The 21,470-nt window shown below is 41.1% G+C and overlaps 1 protein-coding gene across 5 annotated transcripts in view; it reads right to left on the minus strand.

Annotated features, from left to right (window-relative positions):
• LOC124791610 (AP-1 complex subunit gamma-1) overlaps window positions 1-21,470 on the minus strand; it is a 177,979-nt gene that overhangs the window by 142,185 nt on the left and 14,324 nt on the right. For 4 of the 5 annotated variants that reach the window (XM_047257875.1, XM_047257874.1, XM_047257872.1 and 1 more), the window contains 2 exons: window positions 18,079-18,140; window positions 10,537-10,720 (listed from right to left, as the gene is read on the minus strand). In XM_047257875.1, coding sequence (XP_047113831.1) covers window positions 10,537-10,720; window positions 18,079-18,121 — 227 coding nt within the window. In that variant the 5' untranslated portion in view covers window positions 18,122-18,140. The remainder of the gene's footprint in view (window positions 1-10,536; window positions 10,721-18,078; window positions 18,141-21,470) is intronic. The other variant, XM_047257877.1, reaches the window with a different exon arrangement.

The following is a 21,470-nucleotide window of genomic DNA, read 5'->3' on the forward strand; positions in this document are numbered from 1 at the left end:
TAACAGACAAGGAGCAGTATGTCGTCCTGAACAGGGTGACTTCAACAGAAACAAGTGTAACTTCAGATGTAATATGTCCGCTGCTTTTTACGATTTACATAAACGATCTGGTTGATGGTATTGACAGCGGCATTAGACTGTTTGACGATGATGCTGTAGTCTACAGGAAAGTAGTATCACACGAAAGTTGTGAACAAATCAATGAGGATTTGCACAAAATAAATGCGTGGTGTAATAACTGGCAGTTATCTCTCAGTACTAGTAAGTGTAACCTAATGCGTACAACAAGGAAAAAATGCCTATTAATGTACGAGTACAAAATAAATGCCCAGTCTTTGAAAGCGGTAACATCTGTCAAGTATCTTGATGTGACTATTCGAAATGATCTCAAATGGAATGATCAGATTACACAAGTAACGGGCAAGGAGAACTCTAGATTGCAGTTTATTGGTAGAATCCTGAAGCAATGCAGCGCTTCAACAAAGGAAATAGCTTGCAGTATGTTAGTTCATCCAGTCTTAAGAGTATTGTTCGTCGGTATGGGGGCCTTACCGGTTGGGTCTGATTCAAGAGATTGAGAAGGTCCAAAGATGAGCAGCAAGATTCGTGACTGGTACATTTAGCCATTGCGAGAGCGTGACAAATATCACACAAACTCTGAAGTGGGACACACTTGCAGATAGACTGCACACTAAACGGAAGGGGCTGCTCACTAAATTCCGAAATCCGATCTTCGCCGAGAATGCAGAGCATGTATTATTACCACCAACTTTCAAATCGCGCATTGATCACCATTCAAAGATAAGGGAAATTAGAGCTCATACTGAGGCGTTAAGTCGTTTTTCCCTTGCGCAATACGCGAGTGGAAGAGAGGGAGGGGAAATATGGCTTTGGCACGAATTGTGCCCTCCGCCACATACTGGTTGGTGGCTAGCGGAGTATATAAGCAGATGCAGATGCAGTTCTATGAAATTGGTGTCTGAGGGAAGAGTCAAGATGTGATGAAATAGGTGCCAAGATCACAATTGTCATGTTGAAAAGCATGTTCTGCCAACAGGATATTGAGTGTTGCCAGTATACACTCTCTGCCTATGCCCATTCATCCTAATAGATAATCTGGTGGTAGTCAGGCCAATGTAAAAGTCCAAACAGTGTTTACACAACAGCTGGTATATGACGTGTTGTTTCACAGGTGCCTCTCCATTTAATAGTGTACCTTTTGCCGGATACAGGGCTGGTATAGCTGGTTGTCTTGCAATGGGGACAGTTTCAGGGATAGGAGCCATAGGATAGGAAGATGGGTGCAGAAGGAGCATTAGGTCTGACACGGATATTGCAAAGATTGGGAGGGCAACGAAAAGCTATTCTAGATGTAGAGGGCAAATTTTCAGATAGAATGGCTCTCATTTCAGGGTATGATTTTAAAAAGTCATTCCCCTGTCGATGTAGCTGATTAATACATTCCACACAAGGACAACCATGAGTCACCAGAGGTGTGCTCCAAAGTTGTTTTTTGGATTGGATTGGATGTGATGGCCCAGGAAATCTGCTCTTGAACTAGACCGGTGGGGTAATTATGTGCAGTGAAGGCTGAGGTAAGAATAGTGGTGTATTGCTGTAAACAATTTGCATCCGAACGAATATACTTGCCTCGGATGCCAAGGCTGTATGGGAGGGAATGTTTAACATAGAAAGGATGGAAACTGTCAAAATGTAAGTACTGTCATTTGTTCATAGGTTTAATGTGGATGAAAGTGTGTAGCTAGCCTTCGGTGGGGATGAGATCAACATCAAGGAAAGTGGTATGGGATTCGGGATAGGACCACGTGAAATTTAATTGGGAGAAGGTATTCAGAGATTACAAGAATTTGAACAAGTCAGCCTCACCACGACTCCATGAGGTAGAAATGTTATCAATGCATCTAAACCAAACCAGGGGCTGAGACTTATGAATTCCAGGGAAATGCCCACCAAGCGACGCATGAAAAGGTTGGCATAGGACGGAGCCATCCTGGTTCCATGGCCATACCCTTGATCTGTTTGTATGTCTGCATCTCAAACGTGAAGTAGTTGATGGTAAGTATAAAGTTTATTAAGTTGAGTAGGAAGGCTGTCATAGGTTTGGAATCATGTGGGTGCTGACTGAGGAAATGTTCAGGAGCAGGCAGACCAATAGAGGAATAGAGGGAGATGGCATCACGGGTGACAACCAAGGTAAGTGTGGGGAATGGGACAGGCATGGATTTCAGATGAGGGGTTGTAGGTGCTGATCACCTAGGGCAGATATACATTCGGTGGGTGGTTTGAATCCAGCAACTATTGGACAGCCAGGATGATTGGGTTTGTGGACCTTGTGGATCTTAGGAAGAAGGTAAAAGGCAGGGGTTTGGGTAGGGTGAGAAGTTCTATGGACTGAGGTGTTAGTCCTTGTGAGGGGCCTAAAGTTTTAAGAAGTGACTGCAGGTGAGTTTGAATCGCAGGAAAGGGATCTCTATGGCAGACGCTGTATTTAGAGGTGTCAGACAGCTGGTTTAGACCATCACCAACATACTCCTTTGGTCAAGTACTTCGGTGGTAGAAACTTTGTCTGCTGGGAGGATAATGATGGAGTCATAAGGTTTTAGGGAATGTAGAGCCTTAAGTTCAACAGAGGACAGATTAGTGTCATGTTGTAGTGACGCGAGGAAGATCTGTGAAGCAATGCTGGATGTGAGGAATTCTTGGATTTTTGTGGTGGTGGTGTTGGCGGTGGAGGCTCAAGTTGGGATCATGGTCTGAACTGTTCAAGACAAGGTTCAGTATCAGGTTTGCTGTTGCAAAGGTTTTGCAACTGGGTTCCACAGTGATATTTCCAATTAATATTATGTGTGAAGGAAAGTAGGTTCTTCACCAAAGCAGCATTCTGAAATGCAGGTTTCGGCCTGAAAGTGGGACCCTTAGATAAGACAAATAATTCAGGAGGGGAGAGTGCTTAAGATGAGCTGTTAAGGACGCTGTAGCGTTGTGATTAGTTCTTGTGATTATGGGTTATTCTTGTTCTGGGAGGAAGTGTTGAAGGCTGTGGAATGTTAAGGAGGTTGGCCAAGCTCAGTTTGAAGGAGAGGAGTGATGGTTTGATTGTGTGGCTGTTAATGGAGCTGCAGGGGGACAGGAAGGGAAACACTACTGTTCAGGTAGTTTAGGAGAAGATGGGATAGCTTCCTGAGGTGAAGTCTGGCATGTTGTTGCAGTTTGAAGTTGGCTTGGTGGATGATACCATCCAAGGAAGCATGAGGGGCAGATAACTGCAGCATTTTGTAGGAGGAGAGAAGTCTGGCGGAGTGGAAATTGACTGATGAGGCATATAGGTCACAGATTAACTGGGTAAGAGCTAGAGATTGTTATACTTGAAACCGTGAAAGAGCCTGGTGTAGAGTAGGGCTGCATCCAGAAACAGTGACTGTCAATGTTAGACCTTTTGGAGTAAATCAAAGGGACAAGCATGTTTCAAGAAACAATGTGGGACCTTAATTTTGATAGTGCAAAAGCATGTTTTTGAAAACAACGGATGTAATATGAGATGGGATTCATCATGGCAAGAGAGGACAGTTTGGGGAGTTAGAAATTGTGGGAGTGGCAAAAATAAATACATAAGTAAGGAAGCAGAGGTCGCAAAAGATAGAAAACCAGAAGAAAAAAATAGGGAAAATTCAGAAAAATTCATGTGGAAAATCATTAACGACAGGTAACGAGTGGGTAATTTATATGATATGAAAAATAGCATGGAAAAGAAAAAAAAAAGGGGAAAAATCAATTGGGAATGTCATGAAAACAGTCAAAAATTTTTTAACTGGGCAAACAGAAAGCAAAAATCTTAGGAGAAAATGTAAGCTTGGAATTGAAGTGATGTTAAGAGACTGCAATGAAAGCAGATCAGAGTGGTTTGCCAAAAATGCACATTGTTGTGCATTTGTTTTTTGGCAAACTGCTCTGATCAACTTTTACTTCTGTCTCTTATGTCATTTTAATTCAAAGCTATCTAATATACATTTTCTCCTATGACTTTTGCTTTCTGTTTGTCCAGTTTTTAAAATGTTGTCTGTTTTCATGACTTTCCCAAACAATTTCTTTTTCCTTTTTTTCTTTTCCAGGTTCTTTTTCACATCATACAATCGTCCACTCATTACCTGTCATAAATGATTTACATATGAATTTTTCTGATTTTTCCGAATTTATTCCTTGCTTTTCTTCCGATTCTCTTTTCCACCATCTGCAGATTAATTAATTTATTTTTTTGGCACTCCCACGATTTCTAACTCCCCACACTGTCCTCGCTTGCCATGATGAATCCCATCTCATATTACATCCGTTGTTTTCAAAAACATGCTTTTGCACTATCAAAATTAGGGTCCCACATTGTTTCTTGAAACATGCTGGTCCCTTTGATTTACTCCAAAAGGTCTAACATTGACAGTCACTGTTTCTGGATGCAGTCCTACTCTACACCAGGCTCTTTCACAGTTTCAAGTATAACAATCTCTAGTTCTTACCCAGTTAATCTGTGATCTATATGCCTCCTCAGTCAATTTCCACTCCACCAGACTTCTCTCCTCCTACAAAATGCTGCAGTTATCTGCCCCTCATGCTTCCTTGGATAATATCATCCACCAAGCCAACTTCAAACTGCAACAACATGCCAGACTTCACCTCAGAAAGCTATCCCATCTTCTCCTAAACTACCTGAACAGTAGTGTTTCCCTTCCTGTCCCCCTGCAGCTCCATTAACAGCCACACAATCAAACCATCACTCCTCTCCTTCAAACTGAGCTTGGCCAACCTCCTTTACATTCCACAGCCTTCACCACTTCCTCCCAGAACAAGAATAACCCATAATCACAAGAACTAATCACAACGGTACAGCGTCCTTAACTGCTCATCTTAAGCACTCTCCCCTCCTGAATTATTTGTCTTATCTAAGGGTCCCACTTTCAGGCCAAAACCTGCATTTCAGAATGCTGCTTTGGTGAAGAACCTACTTTCCTTCACACATAATATTAATTGGAAATATCACTGTGGAACCCAGTTGCAAAACCTTTGCAACAGCAAACCTGATATTGAATCTTGTCTTTAACAGTTCAGACCATGATCCCAACTTGAGCCTCCACCGCCACCACCACCACCACCACCACCACCACCACCACCACCACAAAAATCCAAGAATTCCTCACATCCGGCATTGCTTCACAAATCTTCCTCGCGTCGCTACAACATGACACTAATCTGTCCTCTGTTGAACTTAAGGCTCTACATTCCCTAAAACCTTATGACTCCATCATTATCCTCCCAGCAGACAAAGGTTCTACCACCGAAGTACTTGACCAAAGGAGTATGTTGGTGAAGGTCTACACCAGCTGTCTGACACCTCTAAATACAGTGTCTGCCATAGAGATCCCTTTCCTGCGATTCAAACTTACCTGCAGTCACTTCTTAAAACTTTAGGCCCCTCACAAGGACTAACACCTCAGTCCGTAGAACTTCTCACCCTACTCAAACCCCCGCCTTTTACCTTCTTCCTAAGATCCACAAGGTCCACAAACCCAATCATCCTGGCTGTCCAATAGTTGCTGGATTCAAACCACCCACCAAATGAATATCTGCCCTTGTTGATAAGCACCTGCAACCCATACTACAAAGATGCAACGCTCATATCAAAGATACCAACTGTTTCCTAGACCATCTAAAATCTATGCTTGTCCCACTCCCATGACACACCTAGCTTTGTCACCACTGATGCCAACTCCCTCTATACCAACATCCGCCATGTGTACGGCCTGCCAGCTGCTGAACATTTCCTCAGTCAGTGCCCACTGATTCCAAATCTATGACATCCTTCCTACTCACCTTAATCAACTTTATACTTAACATCAACTACTTCACCTTTGAGATGCAGACATACAAGCAGATCAGGGGTATGGCCATAGGAACCAGGATGGCTCCTTCCTATGCCAACCTTTCCATGCATTGCTTGGAGGGCAATTTCCTGGGATTCATAAGTCTTCAGCCCCTGGTTTGGTTTAGATGCACTGATGACATCTTTACCTCATGGACAGGCCGATCTGTTCAAATTCTTCGAATCTCTGAATACCTTCTCCCAATTAAATTTCACATGGTCCTATACCGAATCCCATACCACTTTCCTTGATGTTGATTTCGTCCTCACCGAACGCCAGCTACACGCTTTTTCCACATTAACCCTACCAACAAATGACAGTACTTACATTTTGACAGTTGCCATCCTTTCCATGTTAAACGTTCCCTCCCATATAGCCTTGGCATCCGAGGCAAATATATTTGTTCGGATGCAAATTCTTCACAGCAATACACCACTATTCTTACCTCAGTCTTCACTATACCTAATTACCCCACCAGCCTAGCTCAAAAGCATGATTTTCCAGGCCATCACATCCAATCCTGATACCACTGATCCCTCAAAAAAACAACTTTGGAGCACACCTCTGGTGACTCAGTATTATCCTGGTCTGGAATGTATTAATCCGCTACTTTGACAGGGCAATGACTTCCTAAAACCATGCCCTGAAATGAGATCCATTCTATCTGAAATTTTGCCCACTACATCTAGAACAGCTTTTCACTGCCCTCCCAATCTCTGCAATATTCTTGTCAGACCCGATGCTCTTTTCTCCCTACCCTATGGCTCCTACCCCTTTGACCATCCCCGTTGCAAGACTTGCTCTATTCACCCTACCACCACCTCCTACAGCAGCCATGCAACTGGCAAAACATACCCTGTCAAATGGAGAGCCACCTGTGAAACAACACGTCATACACCAGCCGTTATGTTAACACTGTTCGGCCTTATATATCGGCATGACTACCACCAAATTATCAATTAGGATGAATGGGCATAGGCAGAGGGTGTGTACTGGCAACATGCAAAATCCTGTTGGTGAGCATGCCCCTGCAATTTGACAGTCATGACCTCAGCACCTGTTTCACCACACCTGCCATCTTGATTCTTCCCTCAGACACCATTTTCTCAGAACTCTGCAGGTGTTAACTAGTTCTACAATATGTCCTTGGTTCTTGCCACCCAACTGGCCTTAATTTACATTAATTTCTTTCATCTCAGCATTTCTTCACAGTAGATACTCTTTTCTTCACTCTGTTTTAGTTTTCTACATCTTTCATTGTCTTACCCGTCTATATTTCACTGACTCCTCCCATCTCTGTTACGTACAATGCACTTAGCTTTTTACACTTATTAATTCATGCATGATGATTAAGCAGTAATATCTGTTTTGCATATTACCCTGTCTTCCACCTTGAAGCTCTCAGGTTTTCAAATCTCATGTGATGCAGTCCCCAACAATCAGTCTTTTCTTCTCATCTCGTTGGTAATTCTCCCCTGACTTTCAGTTCTGTGGGACTTTCCTGAAATTTACCCCTTTTCCTAGACCTCTCCAGTCCTTTTACTTCACCCCTCTTCCTTCCTCTTCAACCATTCTGCCTGAAGGAGAAGCCATTGGCTACGTAAGCTTGCCTAAGTACAACTGTCTTTTATATGTGTGTTCTGCCACCACTTAGTGAGTAAATTCTTTATCTATCCACTTAAATTATTCAATAAAACAGTTTGTAATTTTGATTAGTCAGAAAATGTTAAAAATAAAATTTTTTTTCTAAAGAAGCCTGTTTTTATTATTATTATTATTATTATTAAAAGAAGACCAGTTACGAGTAGGACATGCACAGTAAGTGTTCTGCACAAATTTAATTATGTGCAGTGATGAGTCAGAACATTATGACCACCGACCTACTATCAATGAAGAACCTGTCTAGGCAACAATAGCACCACCCTGCATGGAATGACTGCTAGTCAGACACATGCAGTGTGCATGTAGTATTAGTGAGAGAGCTATCCTTGTGCAGAATGGGGAAGGTGCGATCTGAGAATCACCTAGGACAGTTTGTCATGGTCCAGAGGCTCAGCACGAGCATTTCAGAAACTGCACGACTTGTCCAGTGTGCAAGGAGTGCTGTGGTGAGTGTCGCAAACATGAGGGGAAACCAAAGTGAAACCACATCCAGAAGTTGTAGGTTTGGGCGGCCACCCCTCATTACAGATGTCAGTCATCATAGGCTGGGCAGACTAGTAAAAGGGGACAGGAGGAGAACTGTGGAGGAACTAACATCAGGCTTTAATGTTGGGCAAAGTACAAGTGTGTCTGAATGCACAGAGCACTGAACTCTCCTTCTATGGGCCTCCACAGCCAGCAACCCACACATGTGCCAACGTTAACACCATGACATCACTAACTACGATTGAGATGGGCACATAACCATCGGCATTGGATGTTGGCACAGTGACAGTGTTTCATAGTCTGACGAATGCCAAAACATCCTTCATCATGCCAATGGGAGTGTGCAAATCTGCCACCTTCCAGGGAAGCAACTCCTTGACACCTGTACTGCTGGACAGAGACAAGCTGGCAGTGGCTCCATTATGCTAAGCGAAACATTCATATGGGCATCCATTGTTCCAGTGGAGCTCGTGCAAGGCACCATGATGGAGAAGGAGTATCATATACTGGATGCAGACCACGTTCATGATGATTGTGTTTCCTGACGGTAGTGGCATTTTTCAACAAGATAATGCACCATGTCACATGGCTAGGAGTGTGGCTCAAGGAACATAGTGGTGAGTTCCAATTGAGTGTTGGCCCCTAACTCGCCAGACATGAACCTGATCGAGTACATCTGGCCTGTGATTGAATGTGGTGGTGGTGTGTGGTTTCATGCCACAACAAATAACTGCTGTTATCTGAGCCAAAGGTGGACATACCGGCTCTTAGGTAGGTGGTCATAATGTTCTGGCTGACCAGTGTATGTAGGCAGTTCATCCTTTCTGGGAATCAAGGATCTTGACGATTTTTGACTGTTAGTGACATTGATGCTAGCATGATGTCAGTTCCAGGGATTTGAAGAATGTTTTAATTTCATGTTTGAAGTCAGATAACAACTGACAAAAGAAATGTATAAAGTTTTTTCATGTGATGTAGTTACAAACTAACAGCTTCTGGATTTTTCCCTTGATTGTACTGTGAAACTCTGCCTCTCGACAAATTTCATGATTCTAGGTCCATGGGAAGTATCATGTAGGTTTTGACAAGCAAGTTTGCAAGTCTCAAAATAAGTGATATAAATGGCCTTATCTTTTGAATGAACTGACTTAATGGCTAATGTTTATTACACGCCAAGAGTCCACGGACCACAGTATGTGGCAAAATCTACAACCTGCGATGTCTACCCATTCCTGAGAAATAGAATTTTGAACAGACAGACAGACTGACAAGAAAGTGATCCTATAACGGTTTCATTTTTACCGACTGATGTATGGAATCCTAAAAATGTTGTGTGTGTGTACGTGTGGAGGAGGGATTTGTATCATACACAGATAAACACAGTATATACAAAAAAGTAGAGGCAATGAGGGAAGTAAAGAACACTATTGATGTGGGAGTTGTTTGTCTTGGACAAAGTATCTGCCCCATATGGTTTGATAGTCTAGTAGTAACTGAACATGAACAGTAACTGAGCTGGATGCTGAATGAAAAGACAGTGAGTTATCTGGTGACTATAATTAGAACATGTGCTATCTGATGACTATAATATACACATTAACAAACAGAAAACTGAGGCTGTGGCGGGTGCAGCATGAAGGCATGGACCAGAGACTTTTGAAGATTTTAAAATAGAAGAATTACAGAGAGAGTAAGCAAGAGATATTGACAACTGTGTAATACAAAAATTGACAACTGTGTGATACAAAAAGACAAATTTCTATGAAAAGGCACAGCTGCTAACAATGTAAGAAATTAATGAAGGGACCAGAATAGGATTAATGAAAACTATGTTTCAAGCACAGGGAGCAAAACATGGGCAATGGGGAGGACTGAAATGAAATGATTAACAGCTTTTGAAATAGAGTGTTACAAGAGAATCTAAGAGCAAGTGAATTGACCAAGTAAGGAACAGAGACATCCTATACCTACTCAGTGAAAAAAGGTCAACTACAGACCTCAGTGAAACACAGAGAGAGAGAGAGAGAGAGAGAGAGAGAGAGAGAGACAGAGAGAGAGAGTAGCTGTGAATATTTTATGAACCGGGTCATCACTGCAGTGGTAGCATGAGTGAGTCAGATGAGCAGTCCTACAAGTAACGGATATAATGTGGGATGTAACAGTTATGCTGGAATGAAGATATTAACTGGTAAGTGACATGAAAGAGAGTGGCATAAAGCTACCCTAAGCAACAACAAACATTCTCACTGAAAGGATTCAGAAAATCAGCAAAGTTCAGAAGGATTCAAATACTTCAAGAAGTAATTTAAACTGCTTCCAAAACAAGAGATGAACACTGTATGTGACTAATGAGCTAATTTTTACATATTCTTGTCAATCAGCTTGACAACCATGATGTTCTTAAAAGTAAATTTTTAAACAGATGCTTAGCTTCTGAGAATATTCTAGAATGACATACCCAAGCATATGAATGTAAAGAAGTTTTGCTATATTACGACATCGCCACACACTATCCTCTTCTCGGAATGTTGAGCGTATATAGGCACACTCTTTGTTGATGACAGCTCTCTCTTCTGCTGCTGTCCTGGCTGCACGTATCTGACGTATTAAATCTCGCAGCCGCATAGGTGTAGGCATTCGCACTGAAACATAGAATATTAATGTATTTTTAAAAAACATCAGTAATTTTAATTATGAGAATATAAGCAAAGGGAGGAAACCAAGGAATGTTCTGAGAGTTGACACATCTGATGTCCATGGGAAGTAGTCAACAATAGCTGACCTTATCATAACAAACTACATATCAACCTGACTATTATAAAACTACATTTATCACTGCATTATATCCATAGAAACATAATCTAAAAGGATTCTGTTGACAATAATGATTTAATTATAGACACCTTATAAATTATGGTTAGTTGTTGTTGTGGTCTTCAGTCCTGAGACTGGTTTGATGCAGCTCTCCATGCTACTCTATCCTGTGCAAGCTTCTTCATCTCCCAGTACCTACTGCAATCTACATCATTCTGAATCTGCTTAGTGTATTCATCTCTTGGTCTCCCTCTACGATTTTTACCCTCCATGCTGCCCTCCAATGCTAAATTTGTGATCCCTTGATGCCTCAAAACATGTCCTACCAACCGATAGCTTCTTCTAGTCAAGTTGTGCCACAAACTTCTCTTCTCACCAATCCTATTCAATATCTCCTCATTAGTTACGTGATCTACCCACCTTATCTTCAGCATTCTTCTGTAGCACCACATTTTGAAAGCTTCTATTCTCTTCTTGTCCAAACTGGTTATCGTCCATGTCTCACTTCCATACATGGCTACACTCCACACAAATACTTTCAGAAATGACTTCCTGACACTTAAATCTATACTCGATGTTAACAAATTTCTCTTCTTCAGAAACGATTTCCTTGCCATTGCCAGTCTACATTTTATATCCTCTCTACTTCGACCATCATCAGTTATTTTACTCCCTAAATAGCAAAACTCCTTTACTACTTTAAGTGTCTCATTTCCTAATCTAATCCCCTCAGCATCACCCGATTTAATTTGGCTACATTCCATTATCCTCGTTTTGCTTTTGTTGATGTTCATCTGATATCCTCCTTTCAAGACACTGCCCATTCCGTTCAACTGCTCTTCCAAGTCCTTTGCTGTCTCTGACAGAATTACAATGTCATCGGCGAACCTCAAAGTTTTTACTTCTTCTCCATGAATTTTATTACCTACTCCGAATTTTTCTTTTGTTTCCTTTACTGCTTGCTCAATATACAGATTGAATAACATCGGGGAGAGGCTAAAACCCTGTCTCACTCCTTTCCCAACCATTGCTTCCCTTTCATGCCCCTCGACTCTTATAACTGCCATCTGGTTTCTGTACAAATTGTAAATAGCCTTTCGCTCCCTGTATTTTACGCCTGCCACCTTCAGAATTTGAAAGAGAGTATTCCAGTTAACTTTGTCAAAAGCTTTCTCTAAGTCTACAAATGCTAGAAACGTAGGTTTGCCTTTTCTTAATCTTTCTTCTAAGATAAGTCATAAGGTTAGTATTGCCTCACGTGTTCCAACATTTCTACGGAATCCAAACTGATCTTCCCCGAGGTCCGCTTCTACCAGTTTTTCCATTCGTCTGTACAGAATTCGCGTAAGTATTTTGCAGCTGTGACTTATTAAACTGATAGTTCGGTAATTTTCACATCTGTCAACACCTGCTTTCTTTGGGATTGGAATTATTATATTCTTCTTGAAGTCTGTGGGTATTTCGCCTGTCTCATACATCTTGCTCACCAGATGGTAGAGTTCTGTCATGACTGGCTCTCCCAAGGCCATCAGTAGTTCTAATGGAATGTTGTCTACTCCCAGGGCATTGTTTCGACTCAGATCTTTCAGTGCTCTGTCAAACTCTTCACGCAGTATCGTATCTCCCATTTCATCTTCATCTACATCCTCTTCCATTTCCATAATATTGTCCTCGAGTACATTGCCCTTGTATAAACCCTCTATATACTCCTTCCACCTTTCTGCCTTCCCTTCTTTGCTTAGAACTGGGTTGGCATCTGAGCTCTTGATATTCATACAAGTGGTTCTCTTCTCTCCAAAGGTCTCTTTAATTTTCCTGTAGGCAGTATCTATCTTACCGCTAGTGAGACAAGCCTCTACATCCTTACATTTGTCCTCTAGCCATCCCTGCTTAACCATTTTGCACTTCCTGTCGATCTCATTTTTGAGACGTTTGTATTCCTTTTTGCCTGCTTCATTTACTGCATTTTTATATTTTCTCCTTTCATCAATTAAATTCAATATTTCTTCTGTTACCCAAGGATTTCTATTAGCCCTCGTCTTTTTACCTACTTGATCCTCTGCTGCCTTCACTACTTCATCCCTCAGAGCTACCCATTCTTCTTCTACTGTATTTCTTTCCCTCATTCCTGTCAATTGTTCCCTTATGCTCTCCCTGAAACTCTCTACAACCTCTGGTTCTTTCAGTTTACCCAGGTCCCATCTCCTTAAATTCCCGCCTTTTTGCAGTTTCTTCAGTTTCAATCTGCAGTTCATAACCAATAGGTTGTGGTCAGAGTCCACATCTGCCCCTGGAAATGTCTTACAGTTTAAAACCTGGTTCCTAAATCTCTGTCTTACCATATTGTAATCTATCTGATACCTTTTAATATCTCCAGGATTCTTCCCGGTATACAACCTTCTTTTATGATTCTTGAACCAAGTGTTAGCTATGATTAAGTTTTACTCTGTGCAAAACTCTACCAGGCGGCTTCCTCTTTCACTTCTTCCCCCCAATCCATATTCACCTACTATGTTTCCTTCTCTCCCTTTTCCTACTGACGAATTCCAGTCACCCATGACTATTAAATTTTCGTCTCCCTTCACTACCTGAATAATTTCTTTTATCTCGTCATACATTTCATCAATTTCTTCATCATCTGCAGAGCTAGTTGGCATATAAACTTGTACTACTGTAGTAGGCATGGGCTTCGTGTCTATCTTGGCCACAATAATGCGTTCACTATGCTGTTTGTAGTAGCTAACCCGCACTCCTCTTTTTTTATTCATTATTAAACCTACTCCTGCGTTACCCCTATTTGATTTTGTATTTATAACCCTGTAATCACCTGACCAAAAGTCTTGTTTCTCCTGCCACCGAACTTCACTAATTCCCACTATATCCAACTTTAACCTATCCATTTCCCTTTTTAAATTTTCTAACCTACCTGCCCGATTAAGGGATCTGACATTCCACGCTCCGATCCGTAGAATGCCAGTTTTCTTTCTCCTGATAACGACGTCCTCTTGAGTAGTCCCCGCCCGGAGATCCGAATGGGGGACTATTTTACCTCCGGAATATTTTACCCAAGAGGTCGCCATCATCACTCAATCATACAGTAAAGCTGTTATGGTTAAATGGTACGTAATTATGCGACAAACTTATGCTGAAAATCTGGTTTGAATTTCAATGAAATAGTAAGATTCTCACAAAGCAATAATTTCACATCAATCAATAAAATGTCAGTGTGCATGAAATTAAAATCTATATGAAAAAAAAAAAAAAAAAACGTGAAAGTTGCAGGAGGCTTAGTGGAGGGCTTACATGAGGGTCACAGCAACGTTTGAGGAATTAATATAAATCAATTCTCACCTTTCCTAAAATTTAGCACTATATTTTTCCAAAGTCAGATTTTTCTAATGATATTCACTGGCTCGTACTGTCACATAACTAAATAAAGACTCAAATAGTGTACTCCCTGTGAGGTTTTGCAGAAATACTCTTTAAGAGATTGACACCCACTGGGACACAAAAAGTCATCAATACACAGTTTCTCTCACTTTTAACAAAAACAAACAATAATCTAGACCCACAGTTGAGCCTTACGGGGGATATACAAATGTTTTTTGGACTTTAACTATATATGCACATACCCAAACTTGTCTGCATTTTATGTGGTTGCCAAATAGCACCTCCACCTTCCTCTTTTTTTTTGCCTGAAGAACATCTACAGACCAAGTTACAGTTATGTCACACTGCAAACTTAACAGAATCGAGAATACTTCTCATTCTCAGCCGGAGGAAATAAAAATGTGTGTACGTGTGAGAAGAAAGATGATTGATTATGTAATGAGAAAGCTTTTCTTTCAACAGGGGACTGCAACTGTCCACGAGGATGATACAGAAATGGGGAAACTGTGGAATGCAAAGTATGAATTATTCAAACATTCACCACATTTCCCATCCTCTGCAGTTATGGTGGCCCTACAAATTTCTTCTGTAAATCTTTCAGAATCACACTTCAGGGATCTAGTTTACTCAATGGAAAACTGATGAACAATATGCCTGGACACAACATCCAGAGGGGGGGGAGGGGGGGGGGGGGGTTAAAATACAGCCAATTACTGTCAGGTTTACACATACACAAAAATCATCATCTTATGGTGTTGCCACCAGTTCCACCAAGACATCCTGGATTTACACAGTTCTGACATTCTTTCGGCAATTTCATGACCAAAACCTGCCATAAATTTGTGAACAATAAAATTTATTTTAATGATGCAGTAGTGCAAATTCTTTACAAAATAATAATTTAACACATAAGCTACATGATTTTATTTTCTTAAAACTTTTAGTAGTGTGCTTTCCTGCATTTAACTACATAACACATGGCTGGACTGGGAACAGTTGTGTAAGTCTGTTTCTGGCTGTTTATTTGAAGACTATGTCTATTGGCGACAATGCCATATTTAAATGTGCTTGGCACGTTTGTTTTGATTCACACTTACTAGGAGGAGGTGTTGTGCTGAAACATGAAACTGGCAAGTAATGCTAAGTAAAGATGGTATTTTAAGCAACCAACCTATTGGCTATGATATCAGTTATCTAAATTACAGAACACAGCAATGTCATGAGTTATTTTATTTATTCCAATCAATTTTGTTCATGAGATGTGCGAGTCCTCAGATATTCCTTGCCCTAGTGGCAACGTGTTACAAGTGACAAGCACAACTTGGCACTATCTCAAACACAGAGTACTGGATCACAGGCTACTAAAACAATTAGTACCTAAGGATGCTCGCCTATGACAAACAAAACTGGTCAAACTAAATTAAATAATGTGTGGTATGTGATCTATTGTGTAATTTAATTAAGATTGTTACTGCATCTCCTGCAGGTGATGTCTGCACTTGTTAAGGAAGTGATATCTGTTACGGCATTAAGTCAAGTGCTGGCATTCGGTCGGGAACAATAGTGAAGAGATGGCTGCGAAAAGACATCAATCAATCGCACTGACCGACCTCTCTCCAGGACGAGAACACGACAGCAGCGGCCCCTACGTGAAGAGGACGTAAGTGCTGCGACCGACTGGTGATGCCCCAGTAGCTTCAAGACTAGTACCTTGTACAGCAGCAACTTAGGATTGTCCGTACTGAAGAAACTTGATTATTTTGTATGTCGCCCTTTCCTTGTGACACATCTGTGTAATTGACAAAGTTGAGTATTGTATATTTTCATTTTGTAATAAAGCTCATTAATATGATTTGTTCAAATTGTTGTCTAGTGATCCGAATAAACAAGTTTCCTAGACACCCCACATTTGACAACGAGCAGGGAGACATAGTAATATCTTTCTCTGAATAATCCTGGGGTTTGAGTGACATGACCACTGTTGCTGGCTGCCGAAGCCACACTGCAAGCAACTGTGCATGAAGGGAGAAGCAATCTGGGTTCTGGGTGGTGGGGGTGAGGCGGCGGCTTGGACGTGGAGAGGAAGGGAGAGCAGGGTACAGGTGAGGGACATTCTCCACCAGGGTTTTGACTATCTCTCATCAAGCTTCTGGATGAGGAATTTCCAACCCACTATCCCCCCCCCCCCCCCTCCCAAACACAGGGGTATTCCGCTGTCCATCAAGCAACACAATATTCTCATTCATCCCTACACAACCCCTGTTCTCAATTCCTTGCATCATGGCTCATATACCTGAAATAGATGTAGATGTAACACCTGTCCCATACATCCTCCCATCACCATCTACTCCAGTCAGGTTACAGGCATCACCCATCCCATCAAAGGCAGGGCTACCTGTGAAAGTACCAAAGTGATCTACAAGCTAAGTTGCAACCACTGTGCTTCGTTCTACATTGGCATGACAACCACCAAGCTGTCTATCAGCATGAACGGCAACCAACAAACTGTGGCCAAGAAGCAGCTGGACCACCTAGTTGCTGAGCATGCTGCCGAACACAATGTTCATTTTAATGACTGCTCCATAGTCTGTGCCACCTGGATCCTTCCTATCTACCCAGCTTTTCTGAAATGCGCAAGTACAAACTCTCCCTACGATGTATCCTACATTACTGCAACTCTCCTGGCCTCAACCTTCGCTGATCATTGTCCTTCACCAACCTATCCCCTTCCCTGTTCCCACTGCAGAGCCTCCTGTTCTACAAGTGTACCCACAATCCTTTTACTTCTCTCCTTTTCCACCAGTTCACCCCTCTCCCTCCGCCCTCTATCTCACCTCCCGACTGCATCAAGCTGCCCTACCCTCTCTCCACCTAGTCCCTGTATGCTCCCACGAACAGCACTTTACTGATGCCCCACCTGTATCCTACTTTCTCTCCCCCTTCCCACCCCAGCCTCCTCCTTTCCCCCACGACTCAGATTGCTTCTCCCATCATGTGTAGTTGCTCACAGTCTGACCTTGCCACCTAGAGAGAGTGATCGTGTGTGTGAGCTGTGATCGTGTGAATGAATATATATATCTGTGTCTGTGTGTGTGTGTGTGTGTGTGTGTTTTGTCTATTTCAGAAGGCCTTCTGGCTGAAAGATTGTGTGTTTAGTAGCCTTTTTGCTGTGTCTCTCTGCAGCTCGACATCCCTGCTGTATGATGAATAGCAATCAAGCCTTTTCATACTATTGTTGTTATTCCATCCTGGGTTTTCATTGTTTGAGGCACAAGTGACCTGTTCCTTCTTTTTAACCTTCCCTTTCATATCCCTCTCTCCTGCCCATGGAAGAAGCTAATAGATCTGAAAGCTATGGTAGTCACACAACCTTTACACATGTCTTTTGGCCACAATAAAAAATTTTACTTCCTGAAGGTAAGTGATAAGCAGCACTGTCTCATTATTTTCTATTTTTCTCTTTTGGATATTTTTCTCAGAGTGACCAATACTGTGAAAGACCACACCATCTGATATTTGCACTGTTGGTTACAACTTCCATAAAAGGGCACTGAGGAACTAGTAAGAATGTTTCAAATGTTTACAGACATCCTTAACTTACACTACATTCATAATTTGTGATTGCTGTTTGCAGCATATTATTGTAAAAAGAAGTGTGCTGAATTATACAGGACTCTAAAATCAAAATAATGCTATAATTACGACACTCAGCAACAATGAAACAAAGTAACCATGTAAGTAAGCATCAAAATGAATCACTGCTGCTTACAGATTTAACAAAACATTAGTAACTCACCTCTTTCCACTGCTTCATTAATAACTTGTTTGATGGCAGCCATGTTGAAAGCTGGATTAAATCTGCAAATATGTAACAAATGACATGTCTGCAGTTAGTTTATCAAATGCACACGACACAACACATCTGTTAACAGATCATTAGGTTACCTGTTAATAAGCAATTATGTAATACAGAACATTGTAACACATGCACACAGACAATCATCAAGGTGCTGAAATACCATTAATTTATCTAAATGGAAATAGTTTTCCAACATATGAGCCAGAATCCTTAGCTATAAAACTCATCTGAAATAAATCAAAAGAAAGTTTATATTAATATTTGTACAAACAATAAGAGATGACCTATGTACAATACTAAGCTACAACACATAAGAAAGATGGCGTATGATCCTTCCTACAAAAAACTAGAAATCACACAAAAAAGATATAGAAAAAAATACTGTAAAGTGATATCAAAATCAGTTAAACTACAACAATACAATTATTTGGCCTAACTGAGCAAATGAGAAAACATTCTATGTACGGATGAATTTAAACAATAATGAATAATTAACAAAGAAGCAGTAAAAGCCAAGAGCACAACACAGCTTTGCAGTTGTATCATAAAAGATACCCCAAATTTAGCGAGTGAAATGCAGAAGGAGGTCTTTCTCTCTCAAATTTCTTTCTTTATGCAAAACACTAGCAAGCACTTTATACCGTTGTTTCAGTAACTTCTTGGAATAGCATTTTACTCTAGAAGCAAATTTATAACCACCCCTCAAACACAGCCCATTGTGTACAAAGTGCTTCATATGCTGATAGACTTCTAACCCAATGCCAAGATTCATCATAAAGAGAACAAAGACTTAGTGATGGTACTTGAGGAGAAATTCACAGTAATGGACAGCTTAGCGGTCTCATGGCATCCAGCAATCAGCAATTTTTCAATATTTCAGATCATTTGCAATCATGATGTGAATGTTTCCATAAAAAATGGAATTTCTAAAATGATGGGCTGCTCACATTACTACAAGAAATTGAAAAATGTGGATGTATTTTTACAGATGTGTGTGAAGCACAACAGAATTTTTTTTTGTGGAAGTCAAAGAAATTGACAAGGTGGACCTAGACATATGCAAGTTAGTGTTATATTACTGTCAGCATAATATGTGCATAGGAGGAGTGGCTAATAAACACAAAAAGTGGAATAATGTCTCATGCCACAGTCCTGCGAGTGCTGTACTTCAGTAACAGACCTGGAAACGAAAGATAGCAGTTCTGGCAGTCTACAGACCCCCAACATGAAAGAACTTCATTAAGCACTTAGAGAGGTACTTTGTAGAAATAATTGAGAAGTACCTGTAAATGGAAATTTCAATACTGATTTCATCTTGGATAGTTCAGGTAGAGTGCACTTAGAGTTACTGATGTCCGTCCTTGGTTTGACCCCCACATTAATATTCCCAACAGGAATAGAAGCACATAGTGCAACAGTACTATTTATTTACATATTCAACTGTCTTACATGAAACAGACGAGAGCTCCATAATAAATGGATACCTGACCATGAGGGCCAAGTAGCAGCCATGAAGCAGCCCCCAGCAATCAATTTTTATTAAGAAGAGAAAACAAAATTTCACAGAATTGCAAATGCTAACTCATACCATTCGAGGTGGTGGTGGTGGTGGTGGTGGTGGTGTGTGTTCCACCAGAGCTTCAAATTATTTTTTTCTTGTTATTTTATGTTTATTTACTGCCTGAGAATAAGCTGGGCTCAAAACTAGTAGTGGAAAAATAATGAAATACAAAAAGAATAAACTCATGTTCTGGTGAATTCACACTAAAAATTTTCATTTCATACAATTTATCGAAGCAGCAGATCAGCATAGACCTACAAAAGAAAACATTAAGGAAGAATTTACAGGATGAAAAATGGGAAACTTAATACAGGGTGTCCATAAGTTCCCGTTTCAGTTTCAAAACATTGTAGAAAGAGAACACTGCTCACAATGATGCCAAATTTGAGCAGTATATTATTAATGCAAAGGGAAATGTCACTGAGGAGGGTGAATGAAACTTTGGGAGACGTGTGGCTTACAGATGTGTGTCAGTTTGCGTCCGAGATGCTCAACTTGACTGTCTCCATGAAGGACTGCATACTGCTGGTAAAGATATTTTACAATAATTGTAAATTGTGTGCTAGTAGCCCTGCAGAAGTTCCAGACACTCAACAGTGTGAAACAGGCACTGGTCCGATGTCTGCTAAGGGTCTGGAGAAAATGATAACAAAATTCAAAACAACAGGTTCTTCTGAAGTGCAATCTGGCAGAGGGAGGGAAGCAGTTGATCCAACATCTGTCAAAGATGTGGCCACAGCATTGCAAGAGGGGTCAAGCTGTGGTGTGCAAACATGCAATGCATGGGGAATTGCCCTGACGTTGGCCATTCCTCCTGGCACAGTGAATAAAATACTACAAAGCTCACTGCCAAACGATTCTACTGCTGCCAACATACAGTGTGCATAAGGACCACAAAGATAAAAAAAAAAAGTTAGGGCTCATATGGAGACCTACAGACAGTTGTTTTCCCTTACTCTATTTGTGAGTGAGACATGGAAGGAAATGACTAGTAGTGATACATGGTATCCTTCACCACACACTGTATGATGGCTTGCAGAGTGCTGCATAGATGCAGATATAAGATGAAACATCTTGGATTGCTAACCATACAAAATAACTCATGTTCAGAAGCTGCCACCACCTGCTGACCTGCCAGCAAGACGAATGTTCACTCTGGAATTTCTTGTTCACATGGAAGTGGTGAAGGAATGAACTTACGAACTTTTGCTGGACAGATGAATCTCATTTCCACCTCCAAGGACATGTCAACATGCAGAATATAGGTAAATGGAAAATCAGTATGCACATCAACCGGTACTGCTTCATTCTGCAAAAATTCAAAACAACAGGTTCTTCTGAAGTGCAATCTGGCAGAGGGAGGGAAGCAGTTGATCCAACATCTGTCAAAGATGTGGCCACAGCATTTCAAGAGGGGTCAAGCTGTGGTGTGCAAACATGCAATGCATGGGGAATTGCCCTGACGTTGGCCATCACTCCTGGCACAGTGAATAAAATACTACAAAGTTCACTGTGTGGTATGGGTTGACAGTATCGCTTATTATAGGGCCATATGTTTTCGAGTATGTAAGTCCTGCGGGTCCAGTTACCTTTATGTGACTGGTAAACACTATGAGAGTCCTTTGCATACCAACATCATTCCAACCCTTCAACAGCATGGATGTGTGGGTAGGATCACTTTTATGCAATATGTTGCTCCTCCTCACACTGCACAGACAGGAAATGGCTGCTGCAGTGGTATTCAGAAATGCTACAATTATCAGTCATA

This window comes from Schistocerca piceifrons, chromosome 1 (assembly GCF_021461385.2).
Source record: "Schistocerca piceifrons isolate TAMUIC-IGC-003096 chromosome 1, iqSchPice1.1, whole genome shotgun sequence".
NCBI lineage: Eukaryota > Metazoa > Arthropoda > Insecta > Orthoptera > Acrididae > Schistocerca > Schistocerca piceifrons.